This window comes from Penicillium pulvis, assembly GCF_028828015.1.
Source record: "Penicillium pulvis strain IBT 33274 chromosome Unknown scaffold_8_segment0_segment0, whole genome shotgun sequence".
In the NCBI taxonomy this organism is placed as follows: domain Eukaryota; kingdom Fungi; phylum Ascomycota; class Eurotiomycetes; order Eurotiales; family Aspergillaceae; genus Penicillium; species Penicillium pulvis.
Window position 1 is genome coordinate 533,703 of NW_026643080.1, and position 19,390 is coordinate 553,092.

The window sequence follows — 19,390 nt, forward strand, 5'->3', positions numbered from 1 at the left end:
CTGAGGAGTGTTTGAAATGGGATTCTATAATTGTCTATATCTTTCTCGATTTTCTTTTGTATCCGAAGACAGAGAGAAAATATCAGCTTTGTATGATTCGGGACCAATGGAATTAGGGTGCAATCGGGGGACTCGGACCTCCGTGAGACTAGAGGACCTAGATAAGGATCTAAAACAACATAATTAATACTTGTTACTTGCACAGTTTAATTACCCCGTTTAAATCCTTCTTCTACCCCGGTCGCATGCCGCGGAGAGGTGATACAATTGCAGTACGTCAGTCCAGAAACAGGGAACACCAAAAATGCTTTATCAAGCTAGTGAGCGGAGCCCCTACGTAGAGAAGACATAATCGAGATCATTTTTATGGAGATCACCCAACAGTTTTTCGAAGGCGCCACCTGGTGCGGATAATTTGGGTTTAGTAATGGAAAAGAGAAATTGTAAAGCTAGTGACGGATAATATACTTGAGGTACCCGTTAAAGTATAGTAACTCCATGGGGGCGTTAATGATTGTCATGGGAAAAAAAGAGAAAAAAAAAGAAAGTCTAGAACTAAAAAGAAAAATCGAACCAGAAAAATTAAATTCAAGTTATTTACTTGGAAATGGCTTCCATCGTCTCCACATTGGCGTGTCCCTAACCATGCTATACGGGACGCACTGACAGTACCAAGCGGAGTCGATGCAAAGCAGACGCACTGCCAATGGGCGCTTGTAAACCGTCTTTATTTATCTTGTTCCACTTTTTTTTTGCCCCTACGCTGTTCCCACCCCCCAGTGGTTTTATGCAAAAGGCAGCTATAATTTCCTGGTTTATCTCCGGTTTTTTCTCTTTTCTTCCCAGAAATACTTCCCCCTTTTTCCTTTGCTACCTTTCCCTTGGGATATATATGGGAAGTGGGATCTGGGTTCATTTTTCTTGAATTTAAATTTTTCCCAACGGTCCCGGGAATGGAAATCTGATTCGCCCCTCCACATTACGACTTATCGGAGACTTTCAAGGTACCGGGGTGAGGTGATCATTGATCCTGATCATCCAATCCGACATCTTTTTTATAATATTTCTCTAGTCTGCTTTGGATTCATTTTTTCTCTCTTCTGTACTTTCGTGTTTGATACATTCCTATTACTTCGGATCTTCCCTCCCCATCCGTGGACATTGACCTTGCCACTATCACGACCAGGTTGCCGCATACTACAGTAAGTCAGATAAGCTCTTTATGTACTCCAGCATTCCCCATTTTACATCCCACTTCCATTTCCACCTTCATTCTTCTTACCCCTCAATTGCAACCTGCTCCCATTGCCTTCTTGACCAGTCGGTTCTTGCCATTCCGTGTCACTTGGAAGGTGCTGTGGTACTTTTCATCTCTACTGGACTGCGCCTTCCTCTGGCCATTCGGTATCACCATCTTCATCCTGCACGCCATCACCCCTCCCCTGTCCATTGAAATTTCTGTCTCCGTGCTGTTCCCTGCTGCATATTGTTTGTTCCTCTCGCCTCTTCCCCAGCGCCATCTCGCCACACTGTCAAATTAAAGAAGCAATGACTGACTTTTTTCTTTGACTAGCATCTGATGCTTCCATCTTGAAACCTACACCGAGCATCTTTGAATCTCTCTCCCCTACTTGTGTTGAGACACACAAGTCGGCCGGATGCCATACACTGCGCCGTTGAAGTCGTTGCTCGCTGCGCAGCACGTTGAATTTATCGGACCCACACAAGACGTCCAACCAGAAAGACCTGGGTTGAGTCGTTCTGCCTCAGATCGGCTACAGAGCTCTCGATCTTATTCCTCTACCTCGTATGTTCGGCGCCACCGGAGGAGCCCATCCAGCTCCAAGTCCCCCGTGCATACTGCCGAATCTGCACGGCTGACTGGCCCCATAATTGACCCCCATGCTAGTCTCCGCCAGTCTCCGCCCCCGTTGAACCATGCTGCGATCCCACCAGGGGCGATAATCTCGCCCCCCGAATCGGCCCCGAACTCAGACTCCGAGTCCCCTGACCAATCAATAATCAAGCTTGAGGACCTCGAGGCAGCGTTCAAGGCCATTGAACAGCGGAAGGAAGGCTCTCCAGAAAGAATGGGTCCTATCACCAACGGAAATGAGGCTCGATCCTCTTCAAGTCAACCACACCCACAACTACCAACCCTTAACACCAAACCTAATCACTTGCGACTATCCAAGACTGCTCGGAAAATTTCCCACTCACGATCATCTACAGATTCCGCAATCCCTGCAGCATCTTTACGCCACGAGGAGGCACTGACGAGCTCTCCCGATGATAGTGATGTCGAAACCTCACCCAAGCCCATGATGGTTCGGAAAAAGTCGGGCGAACTGGTTAGGCCGGCCCTCCGACCCGCAACGGCTCGGCGTCGACCGTCGAGCATGCCGGGCACTCCGGTGTATGCCAAAGCGGTGCACTTCGACTCCCAATTAGAACACATTCGTCATTTCCTGCAACTCGACCGACCATTGGCTGTCAGTGCCGAGACATCCCCGGTCGATGACCATGACAACGAAAGCGAATTTCCGTTCAAACAGCAGGAAGACCAGACCCCTTCATGGGAGTGGGAGCTTCGGCTTGCCAATTTCCCCAAGGACTCTTCGGCTCGTGCTACGATCCCCGTTCGTCTAGAACGGTTGTTCCTCTCAGGTGATAAGAATGTCTTGGTTGGCTCGGTTGCTGTGGCAAACTTGTCATACCACAAGCATGTGGCTGCCCGTTTTACATTTGACTACTGGAGAACTATCTCAGAAGTGAGTGCAGTTTTCTGCCACGATGTTCGACGCAAGCATGCCCATGACGGGTCCGATCGATTTTCTTTCGACATCAAATTGGATGACCAGGCCAACCTCGAGAACAAGACTCTCTTTATCTGCATTCGCTACAACGTCGATGGCGAGGAGTATTGGGACAACAACAATGGCATGAACTTCCAGGTCGATTTCCACAAGGCGCCGAAAATCACCACCTCTAGAAAGCCATCAAGTGGATCCCGACCTGCACTTCCCCGCAGTCGGACGTTCACTGGCTCCAACTCTCGTCCCCACTCGATGCCGCCATCCTTTGGAGAGTTCCCCGAAATCATCAAGAACGTACCCTTCTCCAACCCGTTTGATGATCCCAAAGGCTCGCCTCTCACCAAGGTCTCGTCAGATGAGATGGACACATGCGGCCCCCCGAAACGTCGGGAGAAGCCCAGTCCTCAGGCATTTGGCAATCGTTACGACTTTGGCGCCTCGTTGACTGCGGCTATGCGGACTAAGCCTCCTGTGGACCGAACAACCTTGACGACACGAGCACGATCTGGGCAGCCTACCGAAGTAGACGCTAAGCCAGTCCGGAAGGTTTCAGAAAATTTGCGGGGCGAGTCTTCTCCAGTGAGCAAATCCTGTGACGGAGCCCCGGCAGAAAACCCGAAACCTTCCTCACTGGTTTCTAGCAAGCCCTGCCTCGAGTCCTCAGTTTACAAAGAGTTGGTCGATAAGTACTGCTTTGTAGGTCATCCGTCCTTGACAATGTCGCCAACCTCGACACTAACGTGAATACAGTATGGTTCTCCCAAGTCCGCAACCACGAAGCAAACATTCGCCGTGAATGTTCCTGCTGAGGAGGCCGGCAAAGCTTTCCCCAGTGGAACACCCTCCCCCCCTCTATCTCCCGGCTCCCCGGCCCCTATCGAGTCACCTCCCATTGAAGCACCTCGTGAATCCCGTGCACGGTCACCGGCGGCCCTGAGCCCGCGTACCTCTCCTCGCAGCTCACCGTCTCCTATGTCCCACCGGTACCCTTACCACCATCAGACTTTGCAAAATGGATTCATGAACGAGCCTCCGTCGTCGCCTGTGATTAGAGGGTGAGTGACATTAAGTGCTCGATGAACCGCCCTGGAGAGTCTGGCTACTTTCTTCCTCGCCTACCTTTGTTTTTCATCACGTTGACTGTTTCCTTGAAGTGGACTCGACTTTTCCTACTCTGATATGGGTTCGGTCAACTCATTTTCCATATCGTCTATGGCCGGTGCACACACGGCTTGGGTTGGCGCACAGTGACTTTGTTTTTTTCGCGCAAGGTGGATCTCTCTCCTCTCTTTCTTGTGGTATTTGATGGCCTGTCAGTGTTTTTCACCTCATGGGTATATGTGAATAATTTGGGCTCCTGCGATGTACAATAAACCGCGGGGCCTGTTTTTAGACATTGGCTGTGTTGGTGAAGGACCGTGGTTTTCGTTTGCCGAAGAAATCATTGCCTCGCGTTTGATCTGAAGCGGTTCCTTCCGTTTCAATATTTTGTTTTGATTATGCATGATGACTGTTGACGATTTTTTTATTTTCTGCCCCCCCCAACCCCCCTCGAGGCATTTTCACTTCTTCTTGATCCGCAGATCTTCCACCTTATTACCGAAAAAAGTTTTAGTTTCGCCCGCCTCTTTTCTTCGATGCATTTTGTTTCGGTCTGCCTTTCTTGCGTGCATGGTGTTCCGGGGTTAGTGTTTAAATTTTTCTTTTATTTTTCTTTCTTGCGTTTTCAGGGACCACATATTTGACAGGATGCAGTGATGGAGTGGCAAGTGATATGATTTGCAGGATAAGGATGTCCGCTACAGCCCAGCAGCGACGTGATCTTGATTGCATGAGGGATATGAATGAACGTGTTTTGATCAATGGTTTTGCAAGGTTGTATCGACCGTAGAGTGGTAGGTACAGTAACTTCTCTTCTTTAAGGGTAGTCTTGATTTTTTCTTTCTTTTCTTTTATTGTATAGATCAACATATTAGAGCATATAAATTGAACAATTATTTACCCAACCACTTGTGGACATGAAGCGAATATCAGTATTCGTAGCCTTGTACCCCCATCCTTATTGCGGTATGTCAAATTACTTGATGGGGCGCTCCTTATCGGGTGCTTATCAGCCACGTGACCAACAATAGGACATTATGATTTCCGCTGCATTGACACGACACGGGTAATGGCCCAGGGAAGCGTTAGCAATCCAGCCCTTCATAACGCCCTTTTTCCTCCCTGCCCACCTGCCAATCACCGCCGCATTGCAGAATGTAAAACCAATGGCTTACCTAAACCCCCCCCGTCCCCCGAAAATCACGCGTAGTCATCCACGTATTTAATTCCCGCCCTTCCCCTCCATTTGGCTCTTTTTCTCTTTTCTTTCTTCTCTCCATCCCCGAACTCGCTAACCGTCGATACGTTTATCGACACCACCGCTTCCTAACCATCAACGCCTGTCTATTTCATCACTTATTTTATCTCTGCCAATATGTCTGGACGTAAGTTGATTTCCTGTTCATATATCTTGTTTATCCTCGCGTTCCTTTTTGACCTCGCGGTCGCTGTTGTGTTTTCCAACGTTGTTGAGGTTCAAGTTGGTGATGCCCCTGGCGGCCGATAATTGGTGGCGACCAGTCCCGATCGCGTGCCTTAGGCCAACGTGCATTGCAACTCTAACCCAATTGGGAAACCCTCCCCTCCATTCGACTTTAAGTTGACCATGCTGTCGCTGTCATCCCATCTTTATTTTATTTTTCTTGTCTTTTCTATTCTTCTTTCACTTCTTCATCTCAATTCATACTAATATCCTATTCCAGGTGGCAAGGGCGGTAAGGGTCTCGGCAAGGGCGGCGCCAAGCGTCACCGCAAGATTTTGCGTGACAACATTCAGGGTATCACCAAGCCCGCTATCCGTCGTCTCGCTCGCCGTGGTGGTGTCAAGCGTATCTCTGCCATGATCTACGAGGAGACCCGTGGTGTCCTCAAGACCTTCTTGGAGTCCGTCATCCGTGACGCCGTCACCTACACTGAGCACGCTAAGCGTAAGACCGTCACCTCCCTCGACGTTGTCTACGCTCTCAAGCGCCAGGGCCGTACCCTGTACGGTTTCGGTGGCTAAATTGCCCCATGTCTATCTTCATGGATATGCTTGTCGGCTTTTCTGCCTTATTTCTTTAACGCGCTCAACGGTGTGACGGTTGCTTTTTGTTTTTCTTCGTTTCAAAGACATATCGAAACATTATTACATTTTGGTTTATTTTATGGGTTGATCGGGTATTACGGTCAGGAAGATCTGGGCTCGATGGGGTTTATGCGACAATTTATGGGAATTGGGTTTGGATTTGATCTAGTTAGTTATCAACGAGGCTCGCTGAGCTAGTATCAAACGAATGTCTACAGTTGAATCTCCTGATTTTGAACGTAAGATCGATTCGTACGGAAATCAAGTAATTGCATCCTGTATAACCCGTCGCGTGGAATCAGCCCATCCTCGGCACGGACCACATGATCGGCATGATGTAATGGATCGCTCGCTACCTCGGCCATGAGTACATCTTCACATTCCAATAAGCAACGTGCCCGCTTTTTGTGATCGCTGATGGTATCTCTTGCGAAAGCCTTTTTTTCCATCTCCGGGGATGTTATTTTCCCAACTTTAACATTCTAGCTCCAATTTAGGCCTGTGAACCCAAATACAAACAATAACATCTGAGATCCCCCGGTCGGGAGTAAGCAGCTGTATCTCAAGGACTAGGAGTCCTCAACAACCAGTCCATTTCAACGCCAAACTTCATCATGGCGGAGTACAAACTCACCTACGAGTCTCAGCTGGTATGTCTAGATCTGTTTCCCAGCTGGATTCAATCAATCAGTCCCAAGTCTCTGACAGCATCATCTCACAGGATGCCTTCCACCCCTCCTATCGCTGGGAAATCCAAAACGCAAGCGACGACTGGAAAGCCAAAGCCCTCCGTGGTCCTGCCCTTCCAGTTTTAGGCAATGCGGTCGCCGGTGCCGTAGGCTCGGCCGTTTCCAATGTTGTCGTCTACCCCCTCAGTGTCATCGTCGCTCGATTACAGACCCAACAAAAGAAGGCCAAGGACAAGAAAGATGATGATAGTTCTGAAGAGGAGGAAGAATATACCAGTATCCTCGACGCAGCCTACAAAATCTACCTCGATCAAGGTCTTGCAGGCCTCTATCCTGGTCTAGCACAGGACACCTGCAAAACAATACTTGATTCATTCCTCTTCTTCCTTGCCTATACAACCGTCCGACAGCGCCGTATCATCGCACGCGTTGGGCCCGCCCGCGCAGCAAAGACAAAGAATATTGTCCTCCCCATCCTAGACGAACTTGCGATCGGAATTGTAGCAGGCGCCTTCTCGAAGCTGTTCACGACGCCTCTATCGAACATCGTCACGAGAAAGCAGACGGCTGCGCGGAAGGGCTCCAGCGGAAATGATCAATCAACGGCCGATATCGCAGCGAAGATTCGAAAGGAGAAGGGTATAGCTGGGTTCTGGTCCGGATATTCGGCGTCATTGATCTTGACACTAAACCCGTCAATTACTCTATTCCTCAATGAGGTGTTCAAACGTGCACTTCTTCCGCGTGCAAAGAGAGATAAGCCATCCGCTGCGGTAACATTTTTGATGGCTGCGTTGAGCAAGTCAGTGGCATCGTCGATTACCTATCCGTTTTCGCTGGCGAAGACGCGTGCGCAGGCTATGGCTAGCGAGTCGCAGAAGCCAGGCCAAGGGAGGACCATTTTATCCGCCCTTATGCCTCAAATTGTCTACAATGTTATCACTATCGCGCGTGTGGAAGGTATCCGCGCTCTTTACGCCGGTTTACCCGGTGAAGTTTTGAAGGGATTCTTCTCTCAAGGCTTTACTATGCTAGCGAAGGACGCCGTGTATAGCTCTATTGTGAAGAGTTATTACATCCTCCTTACGCTTCTGCGTCGCTACCCGTCGCCAGAGGAGCTGCTTGTGCGTGCTCGAGAGCAGGCAGAGGAGTACAGTGAGGTTGCACTTGAGGGAGCTCGCGATCTCGCGGAGAGGGCTAAGGAAGGTGCTGAGGATGCGTTGAATAACCACGCCGGTAGTGTGGCTGTGGATACGACTTCAAATACGGCTGCTGCTGCTGCTGCTAATGTGGCTGGGGATGCTGGACATGGCGTTGATGCGTCATCTGGGCTGAAGATCTCCCCCGTGGCAGAAGATATTAACGAGACTGCTGAATTGGTGGGGGATTATGTTCAGGATGAGGCTGCAGAGTGGAAGAGCTTCTACCACTGGTTCTGGGAGAAGGATCGAGTTCATAAGGGTTAAACAGTTACTAAAGTGCAACTGCGTTGACCTGCGGTTTCAAGGGTTTGAGCATTGTTTTATATGGTTTCCAAATTGCCCAATTATTCAGCGTGTACAGTATATCATGAAACTTAAGCCCATTCTTTTCTAAGTGATATTTTCTCCGCCCAATTCACAACTTCGCTAATAAGTACAAAAATAATGTCTAAAGTTTAATCCCATGCGATACATATTCATCTCGCTTTCCAGTTGCTAATACCTCTTCCGGTGCTCAGCCTTCTCAACGCCCTCCTTCATCACAAAGGCAGCCTTCATCTCCACCCAGGCCTGCAACAGGACCCAAAGGGGAATACACACCCAAAGCCCATTGAAGAAGACAAGATACAACCACATGTAAACGAAATCGTGTGTTGCAAGCTGAGTCGAGCCAGTCAACCACTCTGGCGCAAAAGTCATAAAACCTCCATAAAGTTCCGCAGTTGCAAGCACAGCCGAAGCAAACCAAAGCTTAGCCTTGACAGCCCCACGCACCTGCGATGCAAGCTTGCTATTGGCCTTCACAATCAAATAACAGATGTAGATAGCAGCCGGTCCACCCAGAATAACAGTCAAAAGCTCCAGCGACACGACGGTAATATCAGCGCCAGCCCAGCGACGATCAGCCTTAGCGTATTCCTGCCACAGACGCGCAAAGGGACCGGTGCCGTATGCGGGACCGTAGTTGCGATCGGGCCGATTGAGGAAGAAGGGTTCTGTGCTGTGGATGCCGGCGACGGGAGCCCAGCTCGTGAAGCATTCCCAAAGGAAGGAACCCTCAATGAAGATGTGAGTCAGGGCATCGTAGGTGTGCCAGGCGAAGAGGAAGCGGTCGCGACCCTTGGTTTTATTGACGGGGAGGAGGTAATTGGTGAGGAAGTAGGCGGTTGGCATCATCCCCAGGGAGAAGAGGAGACAGATGGCCGTGGGGAGGTCCACGGAGAATGTGTCGGTCATCTTGTTGTAGTATGTGTTGCAGTATGGTCTGCAGCGGGAAGCTTCTGGGGAGAAGGTGAAGCCAAAGACGGCGCTGGCGAGCTAAAGGGGAAATTTAATTAGTTTGGGTTTCTGGTGGAGCTTTGATGATCTGCGGTGCCTGAGGTGTCCGGGTACTTACCGCGAAAGGCGTTACATAGTATGGATTAGCTTTGCATGCGATATACAACTTCTTTGCAGTCATTATGGCCGTCATCCAAAGATTTGGCTGCATTACACGCGATCGAACAAGTAGGTTTTTAATAAATTGGAAGCTTGACATGGCGTTGTCGGTGATGCTGGCGATACCGGCGATATCGGTAGTGTTTTGCATTGAAGTATAAGAAGTTTTAAGGTTAGGAGTTACTCCCGTCCCTGGAACACACTTTAAATATGAAAATGCCACTTTCACTGTGAATTTTTTCATTTCTACTTTGATGAAAGGAAAGCAAAGGACTTGAATAGGTGAAAGATAAAATGCTCTATTCCAAGGTTGCGGAGTCTATCACAGCCCGATGTTCTTTCACCTGAGTTGTTCTTCAGCAGTTCTTTGTTCTTCCAGTCTAATTCAAGAACCCTATAGCTCGTGGCTCCGAGAATGAAAGAGATCTGTCATCCCAGGACGCTCATTCTATGCTGCAAGTCAAAGAGATATTAGTCGAATTCGAAACTCTTTCTCAAGAACGTGTTTCTTTTACCTTAAAGTTCATGTTGAGGGTCGGTGGCGGTACAGGCGCCAGACGAAGCAATCAACCGGGGGTATCGATTGGTTTCCCAGTCTGCCCCGAATGTTTGACAGGAAGACAATCACCTCTTTGATTGGAAGTCAAGCAAAAATCCTTTTTTTATCTTATTTTGATTTTCTCCTGTGCTATTGCTGTACCTTTCCGTGGGGACTTGGATCACCCCGAAATTCTTCAAACCTGGCGTTGCGCCCGAGAACCTGCAGCAACTCTTCAACTCATTCCGCCTCTATTGTGACGAATTGCGCTAGTCTTGCAGTCTTGTGGTTTGGGCTGCTTTGGCGGGGCACACAACTCAGCTGGATCTTCAGTGTTGCTCAATAATGAACCTGGGAAGCTGAGCAAAATAACTTTTGTTCCAATCTTCGCACTGCAACGATCTATATTTACTTCCCCTTTCACCATGGAAGAGAACCTTGGGATCACCGATATCCCTGCCCTGACAAAGGCGACTTGGGAAATCTACAATCAGTGTCAGACTTTCGCAAAAGATGCCCCCGACGGGTTTCGCAACCTCGTTACGGGGCTGGGATCGCTACAGGGTGTGATGAGAACCCTCAGTGATGACTTTATCTCCAATACAGCATGTTTTGAGCAAATGAGCGAAGAGCGTCGGTTCATTTTGGAGCGATGTCTAAACGGTTGCTTTGAAACCTTGACTTGGTTAACGAGCCTTCTCAACGGGCACCGAGAGCTGGGAATTCCAGAGGGAAAGACTTTTTGGCAAAAAGTCAAGTGGTCTACACAACGGACGCAAGTTGAGGATATCAGGTCTAAGCTCATTGTTCACACATGCAATCTAAGCCTGTGTATGAGCCCAATGGAAAAGTAAGCTCCCCTCTATTCCAAAATCATGCAAGTATTAATTCTTATCGTTCAGCTCTTCCCTTGCCGATATCGAACGAACAATGGTACAAGCAATGGAGGATGATGAGCAGGCTTTGCTCGCTCTCGAAACTTCTCGGCGCGATTCAAGCTTAGTGGTATCGCCTCTGAGCATCAAGAGCGGTGTGTCTACGGACTACGAGGATCTTTTAGATGCATACACGCCCCAGCTGATAATTCCTCGAGTGTCTTCGCTAGCTTCCCGCAGCTCCCAGGGACAAGAGCATCGAGTCCCCGGTCGGCCTAAACATACATCCACCTCATCCGAGTCTGTTATGTCCGGATCTGATGGGTCCTTCTATGGCGGAACTGCCCCTACATCACCTTCAATGCACAGTCGCTCGCATTCTCAGAAATTGGTGGAAAGGCTCAATAATTCTCGAGCCCTCAGCTCTCAACCGCTCTACGAAGGCTCTATTGACGGTCGCGCGTCCGACAAAATGCTATGGGAAAACATTTCTGACATTCAAGAAATGCAGAGCATGGGTAAATCCAGCGAGACATCGTCCACTGAATTTGGCCATGGGAATGTTATGGGGGTTGTCACTAGTGCAATGCAACAGCTGCGCCAGGTCAGGCTTCAAGAACAATTGGCTCGGCCGATAAGGTATGTGCCACAGAACAAGATGCACAAGCCTGATGAAGCTATCTTGAAGGCCTTCAAGTCCTCGGTCAGCGAGGAGCTTCAGGCCCGAAGGCTCATCACCAGGGATTGGCTTCGTATTGCGACTTGGTGGCTGTTGAAGGCGCGTGCTACTCTGGCCAGTTGTGGCAAGCATAACCTTGTCAGTGCTCGAGGTGGTATAAATGTGCCGAGTGACTCTAGATCTGCCTCGCAGCAGGCTTATGTTGACCTCCTCAAATCTTCGTACATTCTCTATGAGATTGTTCTCAGAGACGAGAGCTCTCCTGCTTTGTTGACTGATGAGAATCGCAAAACAGTTTCTGATCTTTCTGAAGTAGGTATCCTCGTCCGACATGTGTCTTCCAGTATTGATTGAATATAGGGCGTCAATGATGAGCTTTCTCAGTATTCTTCTTTGGATATCCCCGAGCCTTCGAGCTTGTCTGCCCAGGACTTGGACATCTGGGAGCCTGTTCAGCCGGAGGAAGCATCACAAAGCAGCTTGGACTTCTTCGGGCTCGAGAATACACGTTGGGTGGCTGTTAACCAGGAAGATTCGGGTAGTGAAGAGGAAAGGGTCCTCTATCGCATCTTTGTCAATGCAGGCATTGGATCTAAGAAATTTCGCATACGCACAAGAGGTGCTCCATACATGCTTTTATTGGCAACCAAGGACGGCGAAAGCGAGCCAAAGATCATTCTTTGCAATCAGAGTGGCTCCCTTTGCCTTCAGCGAGACTGTAAGCTTCATGATCTTTTATTCATCATAAAAAAGCCACTAATATACTCGCAGTTGTACCTGATGACCTACCACCGCTGATCAATCTCGCTAATGCCAATCTGACTGGATTTCCCGGAGCCCGAATCTCGGAACCCGTGTCGTTCATGTTCGATAATACAAGCGTCTCGATTTCGTTCCAATTTGAAGCTGATTTGGGTCATTTCATTCATATTCCCAGGACCTATTTTGACGCTGTCTGGCAGAGGGAGCCAATCGATTCAAAAGAGTTTACCGAGACTATCATCTTCAAGGGTTCAGTGGAGCTCTTTGAGCACCTCAAAACTCCGAACATGAAGCCCATGAACCCACCAATGATAATCAGGTCATGCAACGTCCGTATCCTCGAGAGATCATTTGGTGAGGCTTGGCGCTGTACTCGAAGAATGGTGATCAGTCCATGCGCAGCACAAAGAAACCCACGGTGCATCGAACTCTTCATGCCCCTCAGTCGTGTTCAAATCAATCGCGAGGATCTGTCGCGCCAGGTACTTCTGAAATGGTCCGATGCTTGTCAAGAACGAACAAAGACAGACGGCAACTACAACATTCTGCATTCTTACCTCTACGATGACAGTGCGCCAAACATCGGAGTAGGACTGAATTTCAGCACTGAACAAGGCGCCGAGGACTTCGAGAGAGCCATCCTGGAGATCAATTTCAAACCAGACTTCTCCTGGTCTGAGCCCAGCAGCTCTGGTCGCATATATGACGTTGTTGACACAGGAACCCTACACAAGCAGTACAAGGCTGCGGTCATTTTCCAGAACAACTCACAATGGCGCTATTCTGATGTCTACTTCCTCTATCGTGACACGGACTTTGTTTATCAGCATTCATCACTCAGCGTCCGATTTCCCCACGCCTCCTACACGGACTATATCTCTTCCCATGTGAACCAACTCTTCGCTGCAGACAAGCCCGTCGTGTTCTCGCGTTGTGAAAAAAAGAATAGACCAGCAGTCATCGCATTCAACAGTGATTCTGTTTCGCGTGCATTTATGAGTGCTCTTTCTCCATTATATGACCTATCTTACTCAAGGCGTATTCAATCACTTTCAACTAAGAGTAATCTGCTGGGAGGCAAGAAATCTGGCAAAGGTGGCGCCGAACTCCAATTATGGCGCAGGGGTAATACAACGCAGCTTGCCGCGCGTTGGGATGACGGTGTTCCTGATGTATGGCTAACCATGTCTCTTCCTTCGGACGTCCCTGACTCCTCGAAGGAAAATACCCGTGTGAATTTTCCGAGGTTGCCGTATGCTCGTGGGATGAGCTTGGATATGATGAACATTATGGCTCGAACTCCTAAGTCTAATACTCTTGCGGATCGGGAAGGGGCCATTTCGATAGTCTTTCGGACTGCTCAAGGTGATCTTTTCCTAACTGCAACGATTTTGTGCTTTGCTGACTACTTTAAACGCACAGATAAAGAAGGATTTCTGAGTGTTCTCCAAGGAAGGCCAATTTCCTCCACGTTTAGTTCTTTGTCGGGGCATTAGAGTAAACCGGCCTTATCTATTTCTTTGAACCAAGCCACTAGTCATAATAGCAAATATAGCAGCTGTAAATAATCTAAGAATACAACTTTTCCAATGAAGGCTGCCTTGCATCTAATGGCGTAAAGCTGCAGTGCCCTCGAACCTCGCGCCCGTCAGTCTCATCATCAATGCAATCTGATGGCAAACTAGTCTCACCCCACATTAGCTCGCTGTGGGCTGCAGTGGCGGTACAAACGTCATCGGGTGGATGACAGGCGGCACTGATAGCAGCGCTACAGGTCCCCGCCAGCGGTATAAGCGACTTGAGCCTCCGAAATGCCAAAGAAAGCAACAACATACCCGCGATGAAGCCAATCACCGCGGCAAGGAATATAGGCAGCGATGAGACCCCAAGCGAGCTAATCTTCTTTTCGTACATTGGTTGATTGTCTGCCCCATAGGGTATCATCAAAACGTAGTAGTAACCCTGTGAAACAAGCCAGTGGATTGTCGTGAAGAGTAACAGAATTGGGATCCCGTATTTATAGGGTACACTCAGCCAGTAGGTTGAGCGTTGCTTGCTGTCTTTGACGGGCCAAGTAACACGAAGTGCCTTCCGGTCAGTGCCATAGGAACTGTACTCCGCAGAAGCCAACATGCCAGTCAATACCCTATTGAAGAGATAATAGGCGACTGTGACGACCAACTGAACGCTGTTGGCGACCACCACGCCTTTCAACTCTGAATAGTTGCTGCTGACATACATGCCAAAGTTTTTCACATTGTTGTCTGAGTTCCAGAGACCTCCAAACATGTTCAAGGTAAGGCCAGGAGCGAAAACTGCCGCCCCGCCGATACCTATAGAGAAACTAGACGACATTAGATACAATGTAAGCATGAGATTGTAGAAGACTCACATCAATGAGGTGGCTAGCCAAAAGAAAGGGCTAGATGCCTTTCTCCACTGCTTCCGCGGTGATAGATGCCCGTACACTCTGGGCGGTGGTTGGTCCGACAATACAGGATGGCGCCTCCAGTCTTTTTTAATGCGCCGGAAGGACGCCCAACAAATTCCTTTCGTCGTATCATCAGGTCTTTGTAAGAAGGATGCAACTGCATCGCCTATCGTAAGAAGAGGAGGTGCTCGAGAGCGTTGGATTCTGGCTGCAAGAAACATCGCAACTACCTTCACCAGCGTGGCTAGTGAGATCACCACGCCAATTGTAGGATTGAAGAGCAGTTGACAATTCGTCTTGCCTTCAAATGCTAAGCATCCACCGAGAGGTAGCATTCGATAATAAGGTGAAACGGCGCATTCTTGAGATGATGTGTTGGAGACGTCGGTGTTGGCAAACGATGAAGCTATGATTGACTGTTCAAGATCTTGGCCACGATTCCAAAGAATAGAGTTATCCCCTCCATCTTTGATACTCAGATCACTCGAGAGGAGAATAAGGCCCTTGTACTTTGATTGAAAATTATATCCTTGGCCGGTCGCTTCGCGATAGTCGACACACTGCTGAGTGGAAATTGCCTCGCTCTTTTCTTCCGAAACAATTTGCACTATATGATCCCAATCGATGGTTTGGCCGTCACCTTTGTCGTTCAACCCACCAAAGAATATGCCGCTTTCTTGGGTTCCGAAGCATTTCTCTAATCCGGGAGTAGTCAGATTTCGTATGTGTTGAGCGTCAAAATCGGATGGTCCAACGAATGTCCAGTAGTCATTGTAAGACAAGCTTTCGAAAATGACAGAATTATATCTGGAAGACATGTTAGCACGCCTTCCAAGCGACAGCATTTGTATTTATGAATTCGTACAGTAAATGAAACGGGGTGGCAGTGAGTATCAAAATCAACCAAAGTCCAAGACGGTCAAACGGTATCGCGAATAGATTTCGGAAGCTGGAACCGCCAATATCCAACCAGCGACGCTTTGCGTGGCACAAATCAATTTCGTCTCTGGTTGGAGCGACAAGCGTTTGCATACAGTAATTGCTTGCTGCCAAAATACCGGTACTGAGAACGTTGATGATAAAATGGAGGGCTGTGTTCCATCGACTTGTTATGGCGCAGCTGCCATCGTACACAACTTTTGAATTTGTAGATCCTCCAGAGCCTGAATTTTTTGAGGCTAGTCCGCCTGCTACGGAAATCAAGATGGTATTCAGTAGCAGTAGACCGGCGGTTGCATATGCGCAAATATATACACCTTTGATCCAGGCAGGTCTTTTCCGACAATTGTTGGTGTCACTACCGATGGTCACTTCCTCTAGGAAAGGCGCAGAACCAGTCGGGTCATTTGGGGTACTCGTCTCTCTTTTGGCGATCTGAGAGTTGAGGCTCAAAGATTGTTGACTGGGGATTGAAACTAGCTCTGCTTCGTCTGCATCTTCACCTGTTGCGCTATGGTAGCGCTGGGCTGGAGCAAAGCGCCGGACCCAGGCCCGTACATTCGGAGCACCAATCTTCTCGGACAAGGGCATAATAAATTCTATGCTTTATTATTGAAGGAACTAAAAGAGAGAGAGAAAAAAAAGGAAAGTTTACAGTGTGCGGAACGGGGCTATGGACCCTGCATGCATTGTAGCAGGGCTTTGACGTGAAGATCGGCCCATTTGGTGTACATGATCGACATTGTATAGCTATGCAGGGCCCGCCATGGATAAACAACCCGTGTCCGCCCCCAATTCTGGGGGCACAGACCTTGGCGGGTTGGGGGCGGAATTCATACGTTGAATTTGTTTGGCTAATAAGTTGTTGATCAACCCACTTTGTTTGACTAAATACAGTACAGGACAATAATAGACGAAATAGATAGAATCTTGGGATTTGAGAATTACAATGGGGAAAAAAGGAAAGAAAGATAAAAAAAAAATTTATTAAAAAAGAAATCTCTCCCTCGGGGAATCGAACCCCGGTCTCCCGCGCTTATCGGTATTAATGACAAGCGGAAATCATGACCACTAGACCAAGGAAGATGAAATAGTCGAGTTTCCGCTCGACCACTTGGTGATGGTTGATGTCTGTTTTCCCAATTATAGTCCTATAGTCCCAGTCTTATTCCCAGGCTGCGACCACCACATTCAACTACTGATCAGCCAGTTATAATTCGCCGACCTTTTGGTACCTGCGTGGATCATCTTTCCTCCAGTGAAAATGCATCCCCAGCCCTATCCAGCCGGTGACTAACATCAGTGTGCCGCAGTCATGGGGTCCGTAGTAATAGTCAACCCGCTTGACCCAGTCATATTCGGAGGTCATTTCCCGCGATGAGGATTCGTGCCCCTCGACAAATACGAGAACCATTTAACTGAAGCCACGTCTTTGTTTTTGAGGTATTGGTTTGATATGCCTCTTTCGGTAGTATAGAGCTAGACCCCACTCCTTTACTAATCGCTGACCTTCAATCTTCCACCCGCTATAGAATTCTCACCCTCGATATGCATCGACTCTAGATTTTCGAGATACCCCTTTCTGAGGGTGTTTCGATCCACCCAGCCCCCCCAAAACTTGGAATTTGATGGTCATACTAGCCTGCAAATGATATATCACCCGGGCGCTCAATGAGACTATGCCCGGCACGTGTAGAAACTTGGCGGGCGTCAGCCAAAGCCCGTCGATTTATAATGTTGTGACCTGCCAGGCAGAATGAATCCACTAACCTATATCCAGAGAGAAATAGCTGGAAGAAGTGAGAAATCCTTTGACAAAACATACTCTGTTCAAAATGGGGGCTGGGTGAATACATTCAATATACTAAACTTACTTACCTTGCCCACGAATCCCAACGATGCCGAACCTTCGACACCACCGCAGACACCACTCCTGGCCCCACTGCGGCTCCGAGCTATGCATGCGCGCTCCATCCAACCTGGAGATTCGCAACCTCAAACCAATATCAATCACTGAAGCCAACCAACAATGGGCCTTTCAACAGTCCACGGTCGTCCCTCTCATCGCGGAAGAAGAGCCCGGTACCGATGATGCCGAGATGGCAGGAATAGTCAGGACACCGTCACGAAGCGTGCACCGTCTCTGGTCCCGCCCTATACAAAAGCCGCGATGCGACGATATCCCAAATTCTGCTTCAGCAGCTGAAGCACGGAAGCATGTTCATCGCAGCGTGCTTCGGCGGCTGATTCGTCGACCGCCGCTCGATAAAACCCGATCGTTATTTGTCATGCCGACAATGATGAACGCGGGAGATCAGGTTATGATTTCGGGTTGGATGCCTCCCAGGTTGTCGGCGAGGCCGGTTATGGTGACCGAGAGAAGGAGCACAATTTCAGTGATGGATTCACCGCAATTTGTTACTGAAAAGAGACACAGGAGGTCGCATTCTGCGCAGCCGCGGTCGTGGAGGGAGCCGAGCGCGAGTCTTTTTAGTTTGAAGGAGGAATGATCTGGTTACTTGTGGCTTGTTGATTTTTGGCGTGCTTGATATGATTCGGTTCATAAAGATTGAGGATGGACTGCAGCGTTAGATAGAAAATGTCATCGAGTGATAGCTGGCTGGTCCAATAATTATCTTGATTCTCTTCCGTCAGATTATAATACACAAGAAGCTAGACCAAGTCTGACAAGATGCCACGCGCGGCCAGGCCGAAGAAAAAGACAATTCCAATGAAGATCTGATAGGCCCTGGGTAATACAAACGATTTCATGTTGAACGGAACTCGCAGCGTCCGACCGACATCTGGCAGATGCAAAGCCTTAAAGCTTGTACAGCTTCTTCTTGTACACGAACCACGCTCCTATCGCTTCTATGCTGTGGGTGTTGTATTCGTGTAAAAATACATTCTTCCCTCATCTGGCTAGATAAAACAGTCCCGCTATCGATTTTTCGAGATATCTGAGTTGCTTGAATGGATGTGTTTCTTTAAACCCACATTTTTAGGTTCGCGCGATTGATGAGACTGCGATACAGTGTGCCCGGTCGGCATTGGCGACGCTACAAGTGGGGCCGCAGAGGATACGGACTGGGTTCTTCGAGTTGCATCACAATGAACAAAATCTTCCTAGTGAGTTCAGGGAGCTCTCAATGGCCTAAATCTGTATACGTGGGTGGATGCTCACTGCATCGAGTTGACGGCCAGCCTGTTTCGGATACTCCTCCAGGCCTTCCCTCTGTATGTAGATAAGTGACCATCGAAAGATGTAAGTCATCCTGGTGAGACTCGATAATTCCAGAACTAACTCCACAGATATTTTTCTGAGTAATTTGACAGATCAATAGTCAGGGTGGAGAGGCTAATTAGATCAAGTAAAGCTTGACACACCACGCAGAAGACTATTATCGTCACTATGTAGTGATGCATAGGAAATGCTGACCGCATCCTCCATTCGCGAGCCAGCTGGCACTCTGCAGGCAAGTTAGGAATATTAGCGTGAAAGGATTGTATCATCAGGTCCGAATGGCAAAGGTAAGCACTGATTTGCCCCGAAAAGATCTTAACAAATTTCAAGATTGGGACCGCTAGAGTAAAGAATCGATACCGACTCTGTAGAGATGTAGTCCTGCGTCATTCATTGGGTACTCGGAGTTACTGTGCCGATTTCCTGTCCTCTCAGCCGTGTCTTGGCTAGCGTTCAAATTGTGGGGGCCATGACTCAAGTGGGCACTCGTGCATCCTCGGCTGGGAATCCTTCTGGAAAGCCGCTAGAAGGGTAATTGTCTTGGACCAGTGGTGATTGGATTGCATGATGATTATTTAACTGATAAGCCGTTTCTTCGGACTCCCGGGC

The 19,390-nt window shown here is 48.5% G+C and overlaps 7 protein-coding genes across 7 annotated transcripts; 5 read left to right on the top strand and 2 right to left on the bottom strand.

Annotated features, from left to right (window-relative positions):
- Positions 1 to 1,658: 1,658 nt before the first annotated feature.
- Positions 1,659 to 4,067, top strand: N7503_009603 (protein phosphatase regulator GAC1; the record flags this gene model as incomplete). Its single annotated transcript, XM_057069149.1, has 3 exons — positions 1,659 to 3,512; positions 3,567 to 3,871; positions 3,971 to 4,067. The coding sequence occupies 3 exons, from the start codon at positions 1,659 to 1,661 to the stop codon at positions 4,065 to 4,067; spliced, it is 2,256 nt and encodes a 751-aa protein (XP_056915760.1).
- A 1,140-nt stretch (positions 4,068 to 5,207) lies between these two features.
- N7503_009604 (histone H4) lies at positions 5,208 to 5,922 on the top strand (the record flags this gene model as incomplete). Its single annotated transcript, XM_057069150.1, has 2 exons — positions 5,208 to 5,302; positions 5,621 to 5,922. The coding sequence occupies exons 1-2, from the start codon at positions 5,293 to 5,295 to the stop codon at positions 5,920 to 5,922; spliced, it is 312 nt and encodes a 103-aa protein (XP_056915761.1). The 5' UTR covers positions 5,208 to 5,292.
- Positions 5,923 to 6,599: 677 nt separating this feature from the next.
- Positions 6,600 to 8,140, top strand: N7503_009605 (putative mitochondrial carrier protein; the record flags this gene model as incomplete). Its single annotated transcript, XM_057069151.1, has 2 exons — positions 6,600 to 6,635; positions 6,707 to 8,140. 2 exons carry the CDS (start codon positions 6,600 to 6,602, stop codon positions 8,138 to 8,140), a joined length of 1,470 nt encoding a protein of 489 aa, XP_056915762.1.
- Positions 8,141 to 8,371: 231 nt separating this feature from the next.
- N7503_009606 (EXPERA domain-containing protein) lies at positions 8,372 to 9,335 on the bottom strand (the record flags this gene model as incomplete). Its single annotated transcript, XM_057069152.1, has 2 exons — positions 8,372 to 9,193; positions 9,273 to 9,335. 2 exons carry the CDS (start codon positions 9,333 to 9,335, stop codon positions 8,372 to 8,374), a joined length of 885 nt encoding a protein of 294 aa, XP_056915763.1.
- A 941-nt stretch (positions 9,336 to 10,276) lies between these two features.
- Positions 10,277 to 13,663, top strand: N7503_009607 (uncharacterized protein; the record flags this gene model as incomplete). The annotated part of the gene is made up of 4 exons (XM_057069153.1): positions 10,277 to 10,701; positions 10,754 to 11,717; positions 11,766 to 12,123; positions 12,177 to 13,663. 4 exons carry the CDS (start codon positions 10,277 to 10,279, stop codon positions 13,661 to 13,663), a joined length of 3,234 nt encoding a protein of 1,077 aa, XP_056915764.1.
- Positions 13,664 to 13,736: 73 nt separating this feature from the next.
- On the bottom strand, positions 13,737 to 16,128 carry N7503_009608 (uncharacterized protein; the record flags this gene model as incomplete). Its single annotated transcript, XM_057069154.1, has 3 exons — positions 13,737 to 14,511; positions 14,560 to 15,405; positions 15,464 to 16,128. The coding sequence occupies 3 exons, from the start codon at positions 16,126 to 16,128 to the stop codon at positions 13,737 to 13,739; spliced, it is 2,286 nt and encodes a 761-aa protein (XP_056915765.1).
- Positions 16,129 to 17,435: 1,307 nt separating this feature from the next.
- N7503_009609 (uncharacterized protein) lies at positions 17,436 to 18,047 on the top strand (the record flags this gene model as incomplete). The annotated part of the gene is made up of 1 exon (XM_057069155.1): positions 17,436 to 18,047. One exon carries the CDS (start codon positions 17,436 to 17,438, stop codon positions 18,045 to 18,047), a length of 612 nt encoding a protein of 203 aa, XP_056915766.1.
- Positions 18,048 to 19,390: the final 1,343 nt, after the last annotated feature.